Source organism: Amblyomma mixtum, chromosome 8 (genome assembly GCF_055824585.1).
Source record: "Amblyomma mixtum isolate Tamu chromosome 8, ASM5582458v1, whole genome shotgun sequence".
In the NCBI taxonomy this organism is placed as follows: domain Eukaryota; kingdom Metazoa; phylum Arthropoda; class Arachnida; order Ixodida; family Ixodidae; genus Amblyomma; species Amblyomma mixtum.
This window is the reverse complement of record NC_143019.1, coordinates 51,155,781-51,177,972: the sequence shown is the minus strand read 5'-3', so window position 1 is coordinate 51,177,972 and position 22,192 is coordinate 51,155,781. Positions and strand designations below refer to the sequence as shown.

Genomic DNA, 22,192 nt, shown 5'->3' with positions numbered 1-22,192 from the left:
AGGCGAAATTCTAGAGGCCCGTGTACTGTGCGATGTCAGTGCACGTTAAACAATCCCAGGTGGTCGAAATTTCCGGAGCCCTTAACTACGGCGTCCCTCATAGCCTGAGTCGCTTTGGGACGTTAAACCCCAATAAACCATATCAGTGGCCTCCGCCGTATGCGAGTCCGAAATACCTTCCGTGGCTTCGGCTAGCAATTTATTTACTATCTTTAATGTCCCAATTCCATTACTACGACGCTACAGCTGTAAGGCTTGAGAAACGGTAATCTTGGGAAAGACGGGCAAGTGGTTGGACTCCCTCCCTCTAAATGCGGTTGTTCGCTTCTCTTCAGTCTCGACGCGCAGAGGTCCGCAACATATATGCTCATCAGGCAATATACGCTGCTAGACCCGAGGTCGAGGGTTCGACGCCTTGACAGTTAACTCAGGAAGTAAAAATGCGAAGTGCGCACCCCGGTCACCTTGTCTGTTATAGTTGGAATGCGCTTTCAAATCCCGACCCCCATTCAGGTGATACGGATTCACATATACATTTAACCTCTCGCACCATTAATTCGATGGAGGCGAAATCCTCAAGGCCCGTGTACTGTGCGATGTCAGTGCACGTTAAAGAACCCCAGATGGTCGAAATTTCCGGAGCCCTTCACTACGTCATAGCCTGAGTCACTTTGGTAGTTAAACCCCATAAAACCAAACGAATACCAAACCATTAAAAAATAGGGGGGGGGGGGGGGGGGGGGCGGGGTTTATGGGGTTTAACGTCCCAAAGCGACTAGGGCTATGAGAGACGCCGTAGTGAAGGGCTCCGGAAATTTCGACCACCTGGGGTTCTTTTCCGTGTACCGATATCGCACAGTACACGGGCCTCTAGAATTTCGCCTCCATCGAAATTCAACCGCCGCGGTCGGTATCGAACCCGCGTCTTTCGGGTCAGCAGCCAAGCGCCGTAACCACTGAGCAACCGCGGCGGCCTAAAGGGGGGGTTGGGGTGAACTGAGCGCCCGAAACGAACCGAGGGCCTCCTCCAAATCAACACGCAGCCCGTTTACGACATCAGCAAGCTGCTGCATGCTTTTTGTTTTTCTACGGCTGACGTAATAAGAAAAAAAAAAAGAAACTGAAGGGGCGTGAGTCACAGTACCCACTTGAACGTGTGAACGCATCACGTAACTCGAACCCGTGTGACGACGTCATCTCGTGCGATAGACGCGATATCCGCAAAACAAGCCTTTGACGGCTGACGCTGCAAAACACGTTACCGCACTTATTTTTACTACACATGCGGTTAGCTCCCTCGAGAGCGAGGGGGAAGTAAAAAAAAAAAACGTAAGAAGCGGGGGAGCTGGGATGGCGCTAACGATTTCAGCAGACGGCTTTCGTCCCAGAGGAAACAGCCATATATATCTGGGCATTGCAACGCCCGCTACACTGCGGGCTTTCTTTCACCGGATGTCTAAAGATGCCCCAGTCGCCTACGAAAACAGACCTGTCGCTCTCTACCGAACCGAGGTAGCCGCCTGTCAGAGTGGATACAAAAAGAAAGTAGAGGAAAATGAGAAATGAAGAAGGTATAGTGTTTTTAAAGTGTACGTCAGTTGATGAGAAGCAGCCGAGAGAAAAAAAAAAGAGCAAAACGATGAGGCAGCGTATGAGTATCCAGCGTTAACAATATCGAACAAATAATCTTCGTTATATCCAGCACAAATTTTTCGTTATATCCGGATACCTACTTTTTTTATGCCAACGTATACAGCACAGAAATACAAACCGGTTTACACCAATTCGAATGTTTTGCGTCTATTAGTTTGGCCGTCATGCACGTTTGAAGTTTCAAGAAGTCATGGTTTGGGGAACCAAAGGTCGTCAGTGCGAATCCTTATAATAAACTGCCCCGCCGCGGTGGCTCAGTGGTTACGGTGCTCGGCTGCTGACCCGAAATACGCGGGTTCGATTCCGGCCGCGGCGGCCGAATTTCGATGAAGGCGAAATTCTAGAGGCCCGTGTACTATGTGATGTCAGTGCGCGTTAAAGAACCCCAGGTGGTCGAAATTTCCGGAGCCCTCCACTACGGCGTCTCTCATAGCCTTAGTCGCTTTGGGACGTTAAACCCCAAATAAACCAATAAGCTGCACTTTGGTTCGACTAGTAATCCTATGTTCCGTGACGCGCTGAAACGTTTGCTACCGCTCCGAACATTCTACGCCAATTAGGTGGCCCACAATCTGTGTACCAATGCGTACCATACGTGGTACCTTGCGTGGTACCATACCAATGGTACCACGCAATGGTCCCACTTGAATGACCTTGTCTTTTATAAAAACGCGACCTTGAATAAAAGTGCGGCGTGGAAAGTCTTCCTTTCCCAAGCACACAGTCAGGACCTCACTGCAACGACTGCAGTTCAGGACAGACTGCTAGCTTTCGCAACGCACGTCCTGTCCAGACAGACGGTATACGTCAGCTCGCGCTGCTGCTTGTCTGCGGCGCGAGACGGTGTCGTTGGACTCGCGTTGTCGCTGCCGAATGCTACTTATAGCGTGGCGTGGCGAGTACAGCGCCCAGACGGAGATACATGAACGGTGGCGAAAGACTGGGCCGTTTTTTATACCACCGTGAGTCAAAAAGAAGTCCGCTTTAGACACGGCTAAGACAGGCAGGTCTGAAGGGAAAAACAGGCTTTCTATACGCAAAGAGGATTTTGGTTGATTTATTGGGGTTTAACGTCCCAAAGCGGCTCAGGCTATGAGGGACGCCGTAGTGAAGGGCTCCGGAAATTTCGACCGCCCGGGGTTCTTTAACGTGCATGACATCGCACAGTACACGGGCGCCTCTAGAATTTCGCCTCCATCTAAATTCGACCGCCGCGGCCGGGATCGAACCCGCGTCTTTCGGGTCAGCAGCCGAGCGCCATAACCGCTGAGCCAACCAGGCTAAGCACATGCAGCCGCACGCCTACTCTGTTTAACTATACGTAAAACCCTACCATTTTTCTTCCCCTTGATTTCCCCTATACAATACCGTTAACTCAGCTCCCCTGCTCGCTTCAACTTGCACGCCAGTGTAAACAAGCCACTTGAGCTCGCGCACGCCGAGCGGATGTGCGCAGTTCAACGCGCCTTTGCCGCTACAGACTCGCCGGGCAGCGGCAGCGAATGTGTGTGTACGCCGGCGATGCCCCGCCGCAAGATCGACACATTCCGCGCGCCTGGCGTCACGGTGTACATACGAGCTATACAGCGCGCATACGCTGTGTGTGTGTGTATAGAGGGCACATACAGCGCCCACACGAAGCTTTTACACACAGCTGGCCGGAGCGACGGCAATGTATGAACCAGAGAAACGAAGCAATTCGCACGGCGCCGATATACATGGTCTGTTCTGAAAGTAGTAGGACGCATTACGACTACAATTTTTCAAGGTAGCACCCTTCCGCACCTACACGCTGCTGCCAATGAGTTTTACATTTTTCGTACGCCTCCAGGAACGCCTGGACCGGAATGCTGTTTAGCTCCCTCGTCACGGCCTGTTGAACCACCTCTACCGATCCGTGATGTTTCCCGTCGAGCGTCGATTTTATTCTCGGGAATAGAAAAAAGTCTGGCGGGGCCACGTCGAGACTGTAGGGGGGCTGAGGCAGCGTTGCCGCCTTGTGCTGGGCAAAAAATTGGGGTCCTCATTCACATGATGAAGAAGATCCTACCGGTGGGCCTTTTCCTCCTCTGACAACACTCCCGGCACCAACTTCCCGCACGCATTCCTCATGGATAAGTTTTCTATCACGATCTCAAAAACATGGGTTTGAGGAATGCTCAAGTCATCAGAAATCATTCTGATACTCATTCTACGATCACTGTCAAGCAAATGTTTCACTCGCTACACATTTTCGTTGGTCTTGCTCGTCGAAGGGCGTCTGGAGCGGTCGTCTTCCTCCACTCTTTCCTTACCTTCTCGGAAAAGCTTGTGCCACTCAAAAAACACCTGATCTAACAATGAAAGCGTCACCGTAGGGCCTCTTTGCCCGTTTTACCAATATTTACTCAAAATTTGATCGCGTATCGCTGATCCAGTAAACGCTCGCCGATTCTGCGTGACGAGACGTTTCGACAGGGGTTCACAGTACAAGCGACCTCCTCTTTTCAACGGCCGAGAGCCGACTGCCGATTTTCCCCAGCATTCCCAATATCCCACTTCAACGATCCTGCACGCGCAGACCACCTCTCGTCCGCCCGTTCGTCCAGGAAAAAACCAGTCCTACTACTTTCAGAACAGACCCTGTATTATATACAGGGTGTCCCAGCTAACTTGAACCAAGATTTTTTTTTTTTTTTAAACCTAAGCGTTCTTCAGAACTGAAATCGCGTGGATGTCGTTAGGGTTTATCTAAAGTTACAGTACCATTTTTTTGCTTGTCCTATTTGAATAATTAGTCGAAATAAATAAATTAACTTTTTAAATATAGTTTGAAACGTTCAGGCGTCAATAGGAAAGTTGTAGAGCTCCACAAGTATTGTCCAACCTAGGCACTTCCAACGAGGTAGACATAGCGTGGCCGTTTTTATTCGGGAAAAACAAAAGCCCGCGGAGTTTAAAAAATACCGCGTGACAGCGCGCTCCGTGCGGGCAGGCGCTGGCCCAAGTGAGTGTGCAGCGATTACAGCGCTCTCATCCGTGCTTTGTCAAAAACTTCACTCGCTTCGCGCCTTTCGCGCTGCCCAAGACAGAGCTTCGCGTTGTGCTTGGTTCCAAGATAAGCGCCAGTGGGTGGGTTCGGGCGGCAGTTGAAAGAAAGCGCGGCTCCCGTTTCTGCGGCGATAATTGCACTTTCACGTTAGCAGAATGCATGCGGAGGAACGACGATAATCTCATGAGTTCGAATTTGGGAGCAAGATCGCAACAAGCAAAGACGCATATAACAAGCTTGATAACGTCGCGTGAATTACGCTGATATTAAAATATATATATATATATATATATATATATATATATATATATATATATATATATATATATATATATATATATATATATATATATATATATATATATGCCAATATTGTGCCACAGCGCCGAGGGTGACCGCGTTTTCGAAGTTCTGAAAACATATGGATATTACTTACGGTGGGCTACACTCTCCTCAATAATTAAGAAGCCTAAGAGTAACAGCTAAAAAGTTCACTACTGATCAATATTAGTTAACCAGCCTGCTTGGTAGCACGTCTTAGATGTTTCCCGATGTACTACACCGCTGACAATGGTATGCTGAAAAATCGCTGTTCTAACTCAAAAAAGTCTATTTAAAAAAAATCGTATAAAGTCTTAGGTGAAACACCCTATATACAACCGTGCCCCGTTGTGCGGACGACTATTTATCGACAGTTTTTTCTGGGGTCCAGACTTCTTCAACGTATTCTTGCTTCGTTAATACAGAAATTCAACTGTTCGGGCGAGGGAAAAAGTGAAAATGCCCAGAGCCCAGCGGGGCCCATGTATTCTTGTCGTGTTAAAATGGACATCAATGAGAACAGGGGCCGGGAGTCCATCGTTTGCAGTGGTAAGGTGCTTTCACGTTTGCCGCGTTAAATAAACAGCTCTGAAGGATTATGGTAAATTTTATTCTGGAACCAAAGTGTCCACATCAGCGCTAGGCACGACTCTATATATCCATATGCTATAAAGGCGGACTTAAATGTAAGAAGACGAAGCAGTAGTAGACAAAAATGAAGACCACCATTCGCAAGGGCATTCATTGGGAATACATATATATGCAATAGTTGCCCTCGGCCGTTTCTCCGTAGCATATATGCTACCTTATTTTTTTTTTTTTGCTGTTTTGCTAATGGGGAAAGTGAAGCGGCGAAATGCAAGCAAATGCTTTCCCTTTCGAGAAAAAGACAGGAAAGAAATAAGGACAAAAGAAAAGAAGCAAACAGAACAGGGAAGTCTTTCCACATCGTCTCAACATAAGCCCGCCCTCTCACGATACATTTTGTTTTCTTCTTTTTCGTTCTTTCCACTGTCATTAATTTTGCAAGCGCATGTCACGAAACTTCCGCTCTCACGATGGCGCAACCCTCGACCGAGCACATACTCCAGCGAGGGGAAGGAGGAAGGCGGGGGAGGAGGGAACAGGCGATCACGCAATTAACGGGAAATCGACACAAGCACACAAGCGCGCCCGCGCACGGACCTCTATTAAGTATTCCACGCACGCGGTCAAGGCGGTCTTCCTAGTTTCTCTTTCCCCTTTCCACTCGCCATTAAAGAGGCAATTGCGATAAGTGAAATAGGGCGACTCTTTTGCACACGTTCCCGCGTACACTGGCGCATGCCATTAGCGCAAATTTCAACTCAATGGCGCGATAGATAAAGAACCGAAACACATTTAAGCAGCTCGTATCCATTTTTAATTTTTTATTTTAACCTAACGGGCTGTCAAGCCTGAAGGCGAATACCCCCCCCCACCCCCCCCCACCTTCTTTCTCCCATGTAAATCTGCCCCCGCGTCCAACTAGGTAAAGGTCTGGCGGTTTAAAATAGACGCGGGGTTAGACTGCAGACATTTTGTCCTTTTTTTTTTCTGTTCGTCTAAATAACATCGTAAAAACGATAGCAAGGAAGGGGTAGGAGGTTATAAGAGGAGTCGCCGGTCGCTGATATTCACGTTCAAAGCTGTGCAGTTTAGTCTCGCTAGAATATACACGCGCAAGTGAGAAGGCGGTGAAATTTCTAAAAAAAAAAATAAAGAATGTTCCCTCGCTATGTCCACTGCGTGCCGACCTTGACCGCAAAGCAGCGATTGTGCAACGGAGAAAGAGGCTAACGTATAAATAGCGACGCGTGCGCCGACCAAAAGTGCAGGAAAAAAAACAATAAAAAATACCGATTTTTGAATCGGTTTATTAAGAGTCTTAATACAACAGAAAATCTATGTAGAGCGTCAAGGAATGCCAACCTATTTATACAACCTCCAGGTTCTGACCTATAACCAAAAAGTACGCAGCAATCTACAATTGGAATGTCAAGGACTGAAGGAAGTTGTCAAGTTTACGCTGGTATTTTAATCGTCCTCACTTACGTACTGAGCGCAGCAAGTAAGGAGATGCGTGAGTTTAGTCTAGAAAAGCAGCACATCGTCAAAAGAACATGTACAGCTTCGATCACGGCCATGTTGAATATCTCTTTTGCACCAGGAAAAAATTGGTCCACATTGCCACTGATTTGCTTTATTTGTTCTTTTCGTTGAAGCTTTTTATGCGGTACTTCTTCGGGAAGAGACGATTTCTTTGTCACACTCTCTACTTCATTACAGACGGCGGTCGATTTCTATGGAGGATGAATTCTGGAGGCCCATGTACTGCGCGATGTCAGTGCACGCTAAAGAACCCCAGGGGGCCGAAATTTCCGGAGCCCTTCACTACGGCGTCCTTCATAGCCTCAGCCGCTTCGGGACGTTAAACCCCAATAAACCAACCTATTTCGTCATAGAATTAACGGTTATTTCAGTGCGAGGGACACACGCTACAGAATACATGTATCACACGAAAGGAGAGCCCGCTAAGATAACACAATAAAAGGGTTTTACGAAGCAAAACGTGTTGGCCACGCATATCGCTCAGTTCTGCTCAGGATGTGCGATCGATCGAGATAAAGCGCAAATAAGCAGGGTTACAAGAAGAAAAAAGAAGTGTTTTCACCTCGGACTTTAAAAATGCAGCACGATTTAAAGATGACATACTAATGACATACGTAATTACGCACCGTGCTAGCTGTTGCTAGCTGTTGCTTCCGTTAAGGAAATAAACGTCTCTGTTTTCTTTGAATGTCTTTCATGAGCGCCTTCCGTAATAGCTATATCTCCTTCGTTACGCGGCCCGTGCATATATGCTGGTTTGATACAGGCCGCCTTATGCGGTAGCCTTATAACACATGAAGCCAAGCCAGGTGCACCCGTTTTAACAAACTAAGCAGCCGCAGATGTCTCGGTATAACGAGAAATCATTCCCGCGCGTGGACTGCGTGCAGTAGACGAAGCAACGTATAACACTTCTCTCACTCTGTTCGACTAATTAATGATTGGAATCCAATGCGCAGTCTGTCGAGTATTGCCGCAGGGCTGCGTATCGATAAACATTCAATGGAGGCTCTTGATGCGAGGGTATTTCGTTATTCCGGGACAGTATCAAGTGCTCGGTTCGTTCAAGCGGGTACCGCAAGCCTCGCGTTCCCGAAAATAGCTATACGCGTTCCGAGTCATCAATTATGCTACTCACAGAAGGCATATCTAGGTCTCTCAAGTCGAGCAAACACGCACACACTTACCACGTCGCGGCTGACGCCTCGGAGGTGACTGCGTTTGGTATTCCGGAGATGAGGCATCACGGAGATAACCTGCTTCCGTCTCCCGGTCGTCTCCGAGAATCGTGTGACGAAGTGCGCGCGCTGTCACACTACGTCCTGAAGACGTATATATATAGACGTATATATATACGTATATATACGCATCACGGCGTCGAAACCATGGGTGTGTCGTTGTGCCGGCACAGGCAGCCTTTTTCGCCGAGTTTGTTTCGTCCCAGTCCTTGAATCACAACTTGTTTCAGCCGTGCTAAGAAGCGACTTCCAACAGCTGACTTCAGGCCAAAGGGATGATGGAATTTTGCGTGGCAAAACAAAGCTATGGGAAGTGAGGAAGCTGCAGTAAATACCTCCAGATTGATTTCAACGAACTCTATATGGTTGTTTCATGTGTGCTGAAGTCTCAGCACAGGGGCGTTCTCACATATTTCTCCTCCATTAAAACCCAATGTGCACTGAAACTCTCATGGACGTCTTGTGGATGTTCAGGATGTCTGCAGGACGTCCATTGGGAACATGATTTAATGGAGGAGACATATGTTTCAATGGACCCTTCCGCAGGGTCCATTAATTTCTTGACCAGGCCGAGCAGTTACCGTTGGGTAACGCCTAATTATAGGCGAACTGCATCGTAATTAACTACCGGACTGCCGGCAAGACAAGACGCCATCGCGAAAAGACGCGAGCGCTTAAGTCGTCGGCAGCATGCATTCGACGTATCGCTCTGGGCAACTTCATTTATATATGGCACCGTTAAAAAAAAAAAAAGCCCAAAGCATCGACGATGATAATTCAGTACAAACCGCATCAATAAGGGCCAAAACACCAGCGATTCTATTCCAATTCCGTTTCATTCCATTCAGATTCCTTTTTCTTTTTCCTTGTTGACCCAAGAAATTAAGCTAAGCTCCCACTATCATTGAGAACCGCTATTCCGGCGCTGTGGATAGTAAGAGTGGAATAGAATCGTCGGAAAAGAATCGGAGCCGATTCGCGTACCTAAGCCCTTCGCTACGTTCGTTTGAATTGTCACCTGAAGGAATTAACGAATCCGAGGGAAGCGCAACAAAATTATTATGCGTGTTTCTTTCAATGTTTGTTTCCAAGTTTCTTTCCTAAGCGCGCTTCTCGCGAGTCCGTTCCGTCCATTAAGCTGCCATTACAAACGGAAAAGAATCGTTATATCGTGGGACTCTGCTATTATTGTGCACCAGACCACGCCTTGCAACGAGAAAAAAAAATGCCACCTTTAAAGTTTGTTTTGTAAATCCAATAATTCAGCGGGAGCTTGCGTAATCGTTGTGAATTAAAAAAAATCTCTTCCCATTTCACCGTTTCCTTAATCCCTTTCTTCAAGGCACAGCCCAACTGTCCACCAACGACGAGACTGCTACCGCGCATTTCCTTATAACTACCCATAACCGCTAAGCAGGCACGCACTGCCTAGGAACGCTCATGCTACAAGCTATATGCTATGGATCAAGCGTGAGGCCGTACCACGGCAAAGTTTCGAGGATAACAGCAACAGCTATCGCTGCAAAATAAGAGGGGAACTGGGGAACGGTGAGACTGCTACCGCGCATTTCCTTATAACTACCCATAACCGCTAAGCAGGCGCGCACTGCCTAGGAACGCTCATTCCACAAGCTATATGCTATGGATCAAGCGTGAGGCAGTTCCACGGCAAAGATTCGAGGATAACAGCAACAGCTATCGCTGAAAAATAAGAGGGGAAGAGGGGAACGGCGAGACTGCTACCGCGCATTTCTTTATAACTACCCATAACCGCTAAGCAAGCGCGCAATGCCTAGGAACGCTCATTCCACAAGCTATATGCTATGGATCAAGCGTGAGGCAGTTCCACGGCAAAGTTTCGAGGATAACAGCAACAGCTATCGCTGAAAAAAAGAGGGGAAGTGGGGAACGGCGAGAGTGCTACCGCGCATTTCTTTATAACTACCCATAACCGCTAAGCAGGCGCTCAATGCCTAGGAACGCTCATTCCACAAGCTATATGCTATGGATCAAGCGTGAGGCAGTTCCACGGCAAAGTTTCGAGGATAACAGCAACAGCTATCGCTGAAAAATAAGAGGGGAAGTGGGGAACGGCGAGACTGCTACCGCGCATTTCTTTATAACTACCCATAACCGCTAAGCAGGCGCGCACTGCCTAGGAACGCTCATTCCACAAGCTATATGCTATGGATCAAGCGTGAGGCAGTGCCACGGCAAAGTTTCGAGGATGACAGCAACAGCTATCGCTGAAAAATAAGAGGGGAAGTGGGGAGCGAGCAGGCGGAGAGAGAGAGAGAATAAGCATGCGCACAAGTACTCACTGAGCGTGGCGGTCGCGAAGTGCTTGGAGCTCGTTCCTGAGCGCGGTGGCTGCCGGCTGGGAGGCCCAGTCCAGGTAGGATAGCACTGGCTCTGCTTTCCTGCCGGCCTCGTCCACTTGCTTGCCCAGGGGCTCGCCGGTCACCTGAGACAGCAGGTTCTGCAGACGGGAAGGGCGTCGGTATCGCACCGGAGGAGAGTGAGGAGAAGGATTTCACGAGATCAAGGACGCGCTCCACAAACACACGCGCGCACACAGACACACTTCGTCGTCGATCGGAGATGGTCAAGACGGGGTCGCGGTTGTATCCGTCACCAATATGAGGAGATCGCACTGTACAGTTGCCACTATATGACTGTGTAGTTTTGTAGAAGTGAATCACTTGTGAAATAGTTGTCAGGGGTCTCTCCTGCTAAACTGGCCACACGTCTCTAATGCAATTTAGAGTAGCAGACGACACCGCGCGCAGACGGCCAGCTTCGCAGACGACTGTTTTTGCAGACGAGAGACGTTGAGCACTGAAGATGAGATAAGGTCGAGGTAATCCGTCACCGATATGAGCACAAAGGTAAGATCGCACTACAGAACTGTGAAGGAGGAGTGTAACTTTTGAAAAGACCAGTAAGGGGTCCTGTGTGCTAAACCTGCCCCTACCGTTATTTAGTGCAGCAGACGACTACCTTCGCAGACGAAAAGACGACGCAGCACGAAACAAACGCACACACTACGCGCAGACGATGGAGCAGCGATTCCTAAACCTCGTGTAGCCGGAAAAAATCAGAGGTCTCGGAAACGTTCCGTACGCGGGGCCTAACAGCTAAAGGGGGAGTGGGAGCGGGAGGTTTTCGCGGGGGGTTTTTGTGCCTCAGTACACAACGCTACACGAACTGTTCGTCGATGAAACCGATGAAGAGGATGAAGTGTCACAAGACGGGGGGAGTCGGAGGGGGGCGTGCCATCGTCGGTCCACGGCCGTCGAAGTAGTCCAGGAACACGGGGGCAGAAGGACACGCGAAGAAGTCATCAGCCGGTGTAGAATTGTAGCGGTCGATCCACGTATACAGAGGACAGAGGGAGTAACCGAATAAGTTCGCCGCAGAAGATGTATCCACTAAAAACACAGTCACGTCGGGTATTTCCTGCGAGAGCCGGTCGCCTCAGCGCAGACGATAACACTACTAGCAGACGATCCGGTCGGCGCCGAAGAGCACATGCAGACGGCAAAGAAGAATACGCGGCAGCGCTGGATGACGCGTCTTCTGGCTTCTTCGGCGCTAAAGAATTCTGGAGAAAGCTGCCGCGCTCGGGGGTATATACACACAGGCTCGTTTTTATGCTGGCCTCGTCGCCGTCGGCCAAGGTTTTTCGGAGAGAGGGGGAAAAAAAGAGGAACAACGCGCAACCGTTAGCCCGCAGCTGCGTCTGCCTGCCTCGCACAGACTCTCTCCTCTCTCGACGGGAACGAAGTCCCCGGAGCGCACGGTCTCAAAGCCGGACGCGGCAAGAGTGAACTGGGCGAGACCGTCTGCTTGCGGATGCTGGCTGCTGTTGCTGATGCTGTTTCTGCATGGTGCCCCTGCTCTTGCTAATTTTAGGGCGCCCTTCCCCTCGTCGCACTGCTAGCTGCCAGCCTGAGCTGTCCCTTCCCGTTTCCGACGGGACAGCACGCGACGGAGAGGGTGCGACGGCCAAAAAGAAAGCTTTTGCTGGAACGAGACCCGTGCACTCCCGGCACACGTGGGGTTGGAACTCTCCCTCTACTCTCCCCACCCCTATTTCAAGATAAAACGCTTTTTTTTTTTTGTTATAAAGCTTATAACGGCGGATGATATAATTTGAGAGTGAGGAGGCTGCGAAGGATACAGAAGTAGCTCCGAATAACCTCCTGGCAAGAGGAAAGAACGTGTGAATTGTCTGCAGAGTCTTCTGAATTATGCCGGTTGCGAAAATGCGCGTCCAAAATCCGCTGAAGTTTCCGCCCTGCAGACGACATTTCCGGGGGCTGTCGCCTTTAAGCGATAGTATAAGCATACGGCGCTGTGGATGTAATTAACGGACATTCAGTGGTTCACCTGTCTGTCTGCCTCCGCGTGACGAGACAATCAGCAGCTTTCCAGTTATACGCGCCGTCAAGAGCAAAAAGAAGACGCATCGCACCGATCAAGCACGGCCGCGAAGGCAACTTCGCCACGGTGCTTTCGCGCGATGCCGTGAAGCTGGCATAAGCTTACCCAGATGCAACAACAGCGTGTTTCGAAAACACGGCATTAACCCCAGTGTCTAATACTACCTCAGCGCTCCTAACCCTTGCCTTTGTCTCCCGACGCGGTCAAGTTAGTTAAGCTAATGAGATGCCTCTAGTGTGTGGCGGGACTACTGACGGTCAGTGAATACTGATGTCACTGAAGACAACTGAACTGCTTCAAAACCGGTGGCAGTTGCCAGTTGAAACAACTTGAAATGTCTCTACAAGTCCTCGGCTTTGATGAACGAAAAAAAAATGTTTTCAGTTATTTCACGTATAACTATTTTCTGCAAACTATTACGACTCTACTATTTTTGGATTCTTCTAAGGATTCTAAGGATTTCAGCGGTTTTTTTCTGCATAGCTGAGGCCGATGGCGCCAAATATAGAATCAGGGCGTGTTCTAAGTGGCTTTTTCTCTTCTTTACAACGATGTATGCGCAGACCCGGGCTGCTCATGAGGTCTGGCGTTCGGCCGCGTGAAGATGGCGGTGCCGATGTTGAACCCAAGGAGCTCGGTTGCACGGACGTGGAATTTCCAGTGGCGAAGACAGCGGCAATGTTCCTTCTACGGAAATGGCTAGATGCGATGTGCTACGCAGAATCGAGGCGACAACGAGGGTCGGATTTCAAACCTACCACACAATATGCGAATACGCGTCATTACACCGCCGACGAAAGGGCATCCGGCATCGCACGCATCGCGAACGGAAAGACGACGATGACGTTACTGCACTGCGTTCTCGCGTATGCGTCAGGACATATCGCGTGGCTTGAACATCGAGCTGTAGCCTCTCGCTTGCTAGCTAGAGCTACGCACATGCGAAGAGGAATTCCGGTCAGCAGCTCTGACCATAGTCAACCTGTAGGGACTAAAAAAAAAAGAACGAAAAAAAACCCGGAAAGATCGCAGCGACGAGCATGGGATGGCCAAAAAAGATTTTGGAGCAGCTCTTGGAGCAGCAAAATGTGCGCTCTGGAGCAGCTATGGAGCAGAAATATAATCGTTTCGTAGCAGCAATATCAGTATTTTGGAGCAACTTAAGAGCACGAAAGCAGTAAGTACGAGGCAAAGCTCACAGAATGCTTCGCTGCTGTTACGTACACTGAATCTTAAAGCACTGTGACGTGGTCAGTATTTCCTCACTGGGGGATGTGTCATCGAAGGCGGCCTATTGGAACGACAGCGCAAACCGCAGCAAGACGCCTCTAAATACAAAGAGCGGCAACTTCGTGTTCCAGTTAAGTTACAACGCGTGCGGGACCATTCCTTTCAGGCTGCCTTGTAGCGCCTGAAGGCGTAGCGCCGGCTGCGGATTGCAGGCCCACTGCGGACCGTTCTCGACAGGACGAAAACCACCGAGCACTCGCGTATCGGTCTCGGAGCACTGATAGCCGCGCGATGAGCGAAAATGCCCCCACGAACCGAAGGCGCGAAAACGAAACTATAGCGCGAGAATCCAGCACGCGAGTTTCGCTGTGTGAGATGCATCGGGTCCAAATAAAGGAATATTCGTGCAAGGATAAAAAGGTCGATCACGAAGCATTAGGAAGGCAAGGACACCCGCTTACAAGTCCATTAAATCGTCGCCAGATCGCGCAAAGGACATGACCCGCAAGTGAAGCCCTAACGTATACGGACCGCGGGCCACGCCCCCACCGCTCTGTTCAATAACGACCCTTGCGAAACCACGGCGTCCGAGACTGCCGATGATGTCAGACTTACGACACAAAACTGTCGCAAGGAACAAGAAGAAAATGCGCAATACATTGTGCCTGTTCCAACCCGCGAACTAACGTAATCGCTGTCCACTGTCTACAAAGCCTAATTACGCCGACCAATACTTCGATCCACACCAAATTCGGAAACTCGTCATTATTAGGACAGTCGCACAGCGCTACAGTACTCGTCGTGTGTGCATAATGCTCCAGACGAAACTTCCGCAGATGGCGACTGTCAAAGGTGAGGATCTTCAAAGACTGCAAAACACCGTGCTCACACACGACAAGGCAACGTAAAAGGAAGGAAGGAAGACAGAAGGAAAGAGACAAGAAAGGAAAGAAACAAACAACGAAAGGATGAAAGAGGGAAGAAAAGGAAAGGAAGAAAGAAATTCGGAAGGAAGGAAGGAAGGAAGGAAAAAAAGAAGGAGAGAAAAGAAAGAACGAAAGGAAGAAAGAAGGGAAGAAAGAGGAAAAGAAGGGAGAGAGAAGAAAGAACGACAGGAAGAAAGAAGGGAAGAAAAAGGAAGTAGGAAGGAAAGACAACGAGGAAGAAAAAAAAGAAGAAATGACATAAAGATAAAAACAAAGAGAAAGAAAGAAAGAAAGAAAGAAAGAAAGAAAGAAAGAAAGAAAGAAAGAAAGAAAGAAAGAAAGAAAGGGAATGAAGGGAATGAAGTGTCCGCCTTGCGCACCTGGCAAGATGTTTCGCAAAGGTCTCTACGCTCGGTGCCAGGAAGTCTGAAACGGGCGTCGCCTCTAAGGACTTCTTTGTTTTTAAATTCCCTTTCCTTCCGCTGCGACGAGCAGAGACGACTCGGCCCACGGGGCCAGCGGCCACACCGGAGAGGGGCGGGGGGGATCTCGCGTTGCACTTGGGCGGGGGCGTGGGGACACCTCGATCGATACCACGGGCACTAAAAATGCGCGTCGGCTCACCGCTACACGCCCTAAAAAGAAACAAAGCCGCTCTGAGACAGCTGTGTTTCGGTCCCGTAACAACGAATCCCCCGAGATCTGCTCCGAGTATTTTTTTCTTTTTCCAGTACAACGCTCTCTGTCAGTTCCGTGATCACTGCCGCACGATGTATTATCGGCGGCAAAAGTGATTGAACCGCGCAAGTGGCCTCAAGGTTCCATCACTGCTGTCCGAAAATAATGAGCCCATCACAAAGCGCAGCTTGCCGCGCTTAGCATCCACCGACGAAGCGAACTCCAATAAAAGTGTACGACTTCACAGCGATGCACCGGAAAGTCAGATGAAATTAAGTGGCGCAGCCGACAGGACGGGTGTACTGCGACGCTGTCGAGGCGCCCAAGAAGTCTCCATTTAAACCTTTACTGCGATATCAAGTTTCAAGGAATAAAATATTTAAATTAACGTCTGCGGTTCATTCACTCTTACTTGCCAACAGATCGCAAGGGAGCATATATGAACACAGCGAGTCTTTATAGTCCGTGAAGCGTGCACCTTGATTCACGTGCCGTATGCGACAAACTTAATAAACACATGGCAAATACTGTGGCTGCGGGGTTACGTACGGTGTACGGTTAACAACGTAGGACGCATACGCTTGTCACATCTCGAATTAAGCACACTATGCCATGCAGTGCCATCCATACCAGGATGAATTTTTTTTTTTCAATCCGGGAAGACTTCGGAAGGCTACGAAGCTTTCCTTTGTGCATGGCTAAGCTCGGGTTGCTCTTAACGGCTAAACATTAGGCTTAGCTCTGTTTCTCGAGCATGCTGACTATAACGCGATCTATAGTGGCCTCTGCTTGCAACATGGCTAGGAAGCTTGGCATCACAAGACAGGCAATCACGCTGATATAAGCTGTCTAAGGCGTTAGCGTAACTATTCAGACAGCTTGCACGTGACGCCACAGGTGCCATTACGGTGGGCAACTCAGTGCTTCCATGGTGTAGGACGGAGAAGGTGGGCGACATGCCGATTCTAGAAAAACGCAGGTTTTCGCCGAGTTCCAGCCGGTTCGTCAGCATGGCGGCCGCTGTGACGTCAGTACAAGTCATCCATATATGACTATAATTCTCAACCTGTCACTCCCATAAAACTCATATATGGGCACGGCACCATGGGCGACTCAGCTTAAGCCTTAAGATTAGAGGAGTTATAATATAGGAAATATAGGACCGAGTTCCAGCCGGTTCGTCAGCATGGCGGCCGCTGTGACGTCAGTACAAGTCATCCATATATGACTATAATTCTCAACCTGTCACTCCCATAAAACTCATATATGGGCATGGCACCATGGGCGGCTCAGCTTAAGCCTTAAGCCTGAAAATTAGATGAATTATAATATAGGAAATATAGGAACTCAATCGACAAAAATAAACTGCGTCACTTGATATTTTTCACGAATTTGTTCACACGAGACCTGGAGACAAACAGAAGCTGCAGCGTACTCTTCGCAAGGAGACCATAGGACTCGATGCTTCCCTGGCCCTTGAAAGCACGCGCATGCATTGGCCTCGACCGTCACAGCGCAGGGAAGACGCGTGTATATATATAGTATATATATATATCGATCTCAGATCTGTGCGCTTCTTACCAATTAGCCAGCTGGCTGGCACCCGGACCGCTGTATAGAGCACAGGCTGCCTCACGCACCTTCCAAAAACTGACACACACGTAGTGGTACAAGAACAGCCCTTCAGCATCAGCTCCATCACTCCAAACTGAATGCATCGCTCACATCTCCCGCTGATCTCCCGCTTTTATTTTTCCTCTAATTCTATTCTCGACAGCCTCTCCAGAGTCATCCGCGCTCCTCATCCACACACACACAGCGTTGTTGTTGTGGAGCTGCATCGGGGCCAAAGTCCGCGCGCATCGGGGGCCCTTGGGAACAGCGACACCACCGGGAAGAGGAAGAGGCGAGGTTGAGCGCGAAGGCGGCCGAGTCGGTCGCATATAGCTGCTGCCAGGAACGCGCACCGCGACCGGGTCTATAAATACGTAACCCGAAGACGCGCGCTTCGGGCCGAGCGCTGCCGACGCGTTCGGAGGTGCGCGCCATCGGGCACCTCGGCGAATTCGACACTCCAATAAAAGGAGAAGAATAAAACGCGCGCGCTGTGATTGTCCGCGCGGCGCGCGCGGAAGAGGCATCACGCGGAACGTCGAGCGTGGAATGTGGACACGTGAAGGGTGGAAAGGGGGCACCACGTGACCGCGTGTGTTGTTTGTCTCGGTCGGAATTTCTCTGGGGCAGAGAGCGAGGATATGACATAACAAAGGGGAAGTGGTGGTGAGAGAGGTGTTACCCTGTTCGGCTGTGGCCGGTCGGGGCCGGGCGACTGGCAGCAATGCCGCTCATATAAGCCACAATCATCAAACAGTAATAATACAGTTGAACTTTGTTATGACGATGTTTTGAAGTTACCTGGTGAATACTTCGTTATAGCCATAGCTTCGTTATAGGCGATGTTGACAGAGCTTCCAAGAGGCGTAAGTGGAAAACCAGCGGAAAGGACGCGTTCACAAGCAGAAGTACAGTTGGTGCATAGTAAGAACCAGTTGGTGCATAGTGAGTGGAAAACCAGCGTAAAGGACGCGTCCTTTCCGCTGGTTTTCCACTTACTACGCACCATCTGGCCCAACAATCTACGCTTCTGTGGAAAACCAGTACACAGGACAACGCTTCCAGTGTTGTCCAGTGTACTTCTCCTGCTTGTGAACGCGTCCTTTCTTTCCGCTGGTGGAAGCGTTATCCTGTGTACTGGTTTTCCACAGAAGCGTAGATTGTTGGGCCAGATGGTGCGTAGTAAATGGAAAACCAGCGGAAAGGACGCCTCCTTTACGCTGGTTTTCCACTTACTACGCACCAACTGACCCAACAAGCTACGCTTCTTCAGAACCGTTATTCCTGCGTTATATCCAATAATTCGCTATAAACCGTTTCGCTACAACGAGGTTCGACTGTAGTAATAATAATAATAACAAGGTGGAGAGGTTATGACTGACCTCTGATCAATTTAAAAACCCTGCGCAGTACCAAACAATCAGAAGCAGCTTACTATATCAGCGCTGTTTTCATTCAAGTTTTTATCCTTTCTGTTTCCTCATTCACCTGGACACCACGTGTAGCCGCCTTTTTTGCTACCGCATAGTTTCGTATTTGCACTTTTTTGCTCTTGTTACTCGCTAATCAAACATCGACCACGTTTGGAAAGCGATATTTAATTATGGTGACGTCATGAGCGGAATGCAAGCGGCGAGCACTGCCGGAGTATATACGGCTGGGCCACATCACATGCACGTCGAATGTATATATGTCCGGACGTAACGACAGAAGGTCCGCGATTCCTCCCAAGAATTAACGCTGCAACAACAACGAAATAAAAAAGTATAGTTAAGCGGGGTGTAGCGAACGAGCGCGGCTTGCACTGTGATGTCATCCATTGCGCACTTTTGAAACGTCGTCTTTTAAGGCGAAAGCCTTTAATGGATCATACTTCCGTCCATTAACAAAGCGTGTCACACCATAGGCTATGGTCACACGCGTTTAACTCCGGAAAAAAAAAAGACAGAAGAAAACCAATGGTTGCTTCGGATAGAGGAGGAAAAAATGTACCTCGAAGCCAAGTTTCATGACTGTAGATTAATTAGTTCATTACTTATAGACAAAAATGTCGAAATTGCGTCGATATATAGCCATGGGAACGGTGTGACGTCACATCCACCGGAAGTCGTCACGGCATAGTGGAAATTGTCACAGAATGGTCGGAAAAACGTCGGATTTGTGTCAAATTAGATGGAAAAATGTGCAATTAAGCGTAATTAACACTTAAGATCTCCGGCGTGACGTCATATCCGCCGGAAATCGTCACGGCATATTGTCCTCAGCTTTCGCCTCTCAACACTTAAGTTGAAAGTGTCCTCGCAATTTTTTTTCCATTGCACATGTCGCAACACTTCTGCCGTCTTCCAACGTGCGCTGTGCCAGTACCGTTGGCTGTTATTAACGCAAGCTCCTAGTAGAAAAAAAAAAAGAAAGATGAAGATAATGTTGACTTTCAATATACTGCCAATAGAAAATACTGATCGATTTCAATCCGAACAGCGGCAAGGAAACGAAGACGCACAGAAGAAATGGACGACTTACGCGCCGGTCTCTCCCTGTTAACCGCACAGCGGTAACTGTGTGAGGCGACGCGACGTATACAATGGCGACGGCACGAAGCGGCGAAACTTGGCGATATCTATAGCGGCGCGTTTTCTGTGTTGCTTGGTTGTGGCTGCTTCAACGTTCACTCACCTCGCGTTATCAGAGAAGTTGTGGGGACGCCTTCGTCCCCTGCGTTCACTTTCCCGCACTGCACCCCACTGTTGTTAGCTGCCCCCGAAAAGCACTCCCTTTAGTTTGGTTACTCTAGCTAACAGGGGAGGGCGCTCGCGTCGCAGCGACAGCAGCGCCACGGATGGCGTGTTTGGTCGCTCGCGCGCAGGGGAAGGCTAGCTCTCTTCTCCCCGGGACAGGATAGCGTGTGGACGTTCACGCGCAAAGCTCCGCTCTTGGCCGCGGGCGTCCTCGTGTGGAAACGTCTTCCCCTCAGCTCGTTCCGTCGGGCCTCGGAGTTTATCCCTTTGCCCTACCGTGGGCGGACGTTCGCTCGTAGCCGTGCTGGTGAGTCGGACATCCTAGATTCCTCAGTGTATTTTGTTGCTAGCTGGCGTTATTGTTGCTATAGCAATAAATGCCTTGTTTGTGTCAGCCAGTGTGTCGTTCCTTTGTTCCCGCAGAGCAAGGCCCGCCGTGGTCGGCGTGCGCTCAGTAGCGTACGCGACCACGGGGTGGGGTCCGCGCGGTTTTGAACTGAGTCAGCCGCGCTTAAACGGGGAATACGTGTTTATCTCCCCCATTTCAACCCCACATCTGGCGCCCAACGTGGGGCCTGCTCTTGGAACATTGGACGACAGTCTGTTCGGTTCGAGGAACGCTCTTTGTCCGGACTTGACAAGTGCTAGGCCTAGAGTGAATTTTGATCGCTAGGACCTGCGGCATGCTTTCTTGAGTGCGAGGTGTATTGCGCTGCAGCATGTTTGAACTTTTCGACATGCTCAGCATGTTTTTTTGTGAAGTTTTCTTCCTGGAGTTACTTCAAGAACCACTTGGTCCGCATCGAGGGAGCGCGAGGCCTAGCGCCCGCGGAGTTGCCGAGCCCGAAGCGAGTGAGTACGGAAGCCGCGTGGGTGGTCCGAGTTTTCTGTATATATTTTCTCGCTGTCTCTTTTTCGACTCTGGGAGTCGCGGCTCTGGGAGCCGGGTGGCCTGGGGCCACGGGTGCAGTTACGAGCTCGCTGGTATTGCAGCTCGGCACCGGGCGTTCCGACACCGTCCGATACGGTGGGCGCCGATCGCTCAAGCTGCTTTGTGCAGTGAGCGGGGAGGACCACCCCACAACGCTGATGTCTCCTCGCGGCTGCGCGCACGAAACCCGTTTCGGGTCTTTCTTTTGTTGGGGGTCGTCGACCTTCACAGTGGTAGTGAGGCCTAAGGCTATTCATAGCTGCCTGCACCTTGTCAAAAGTGACACGACCACCGGACCGTGGTATTGAGAGGGGGCGCACTTTGCTGGCCGCCTGTTTTTTTGTAACCTCGCATGAACTGAGCATTCTCGTTCAACTCAAGAAAGGGCTTTGTTCACTCGAACTTTGCGTTGCACAGCCGCCCGACACGTTTTGCTAGCGAGTTGAGCATTGAGCCACCAGGCCCTTGTGTACACCGTTTCCCCTCCCGTGACCTACGTTAAAGGCATGCGGAGTGTGTTTCGGAAATTTTACAGATCTGGAGCCACTGCGGCTTGCTGTCCTGTGCACATCGTCTCGCTGCCGCCTGCTGCGACGGAGCGGCCTGTATCCTGTTCGCCGCATCCATCCGAGGCAGCCGTGGCGAGACCAGACAGCAGCCACGTCTGGCTGCTGCTGCCCTGGCGACTACTGCGGAATGTTGGCCTGCAGTGGTCAACCGGCCCTCCTCTTCGCGGGCCATGCGAGTCGTCCCAGCGGAGACCTTCACGCCGCCTTCGGAATACCGCGGAAGACTGCGTGCACCCTGTCGGCGTGACCTCCGCTGCACGACCTGCCTCAAGTGCATGAAGACCAGGAGACTCCTCCATAGCATGTAACTTGCAGGCGCGTGGGTCTATTTAAGGTTGGGGGGATGTGGGGACGCCTTCGTCCCCTGCGTTCACTTTCCCGCACTGCACCCCACTGTTGTTAGCTGCCCCCGAAAAGCACTCCCTTTAGTTTGGTTACTCTAGCTAACAGGGGAGGGCGCTCGCGTCGCAGCGACAGCAGCGCCACGGATGGCGTGTTTGGTCGCTCGCGCGCAGGGGAAGGCTAGCTCTCTTCTCCCCGGGACAGGATAGCGTGTGGACGTTCACGCGCAAAGCTCCGCTCTTGGCCGCGGGCGTCCTCGTGTGGAAACGTCTTCCCCTCAGCTCGTTCCGTCGGGCCTCGGAGTTTATCCCTTTGCCCTACCGTGGGCGGACGTTCGCTCGTAGC

The 22,192-nt window shown here is 50.1% G+C and overlaps 1 protein-coding gene across 12 annotated transcripts in view; it reads right to left on the bottom strand.

Annotated features, from left to right (window-relative positions):
* Positions 1-22,192, bottom strand: part of LOC149332392 (uncharacterized) — a 372,379-nt gene that overhangs the window by 134,325 nt on the left and 215,862 nt on the right. For all 12 annotated transcript variants that reach the window (XM_089557313.1, XM_089557304.1, XM_089557316.1 and 9 more), the window contains one exon: positions 10,695-10,852. In XM_089557313.1, coding sequence (XP_089413439.1) covers positions 10,695-10,852 — 158 coding nt within the window. The remainder of the gene's footprint in view (positions 1-10,694; positions 10,853-22,192) is intronic.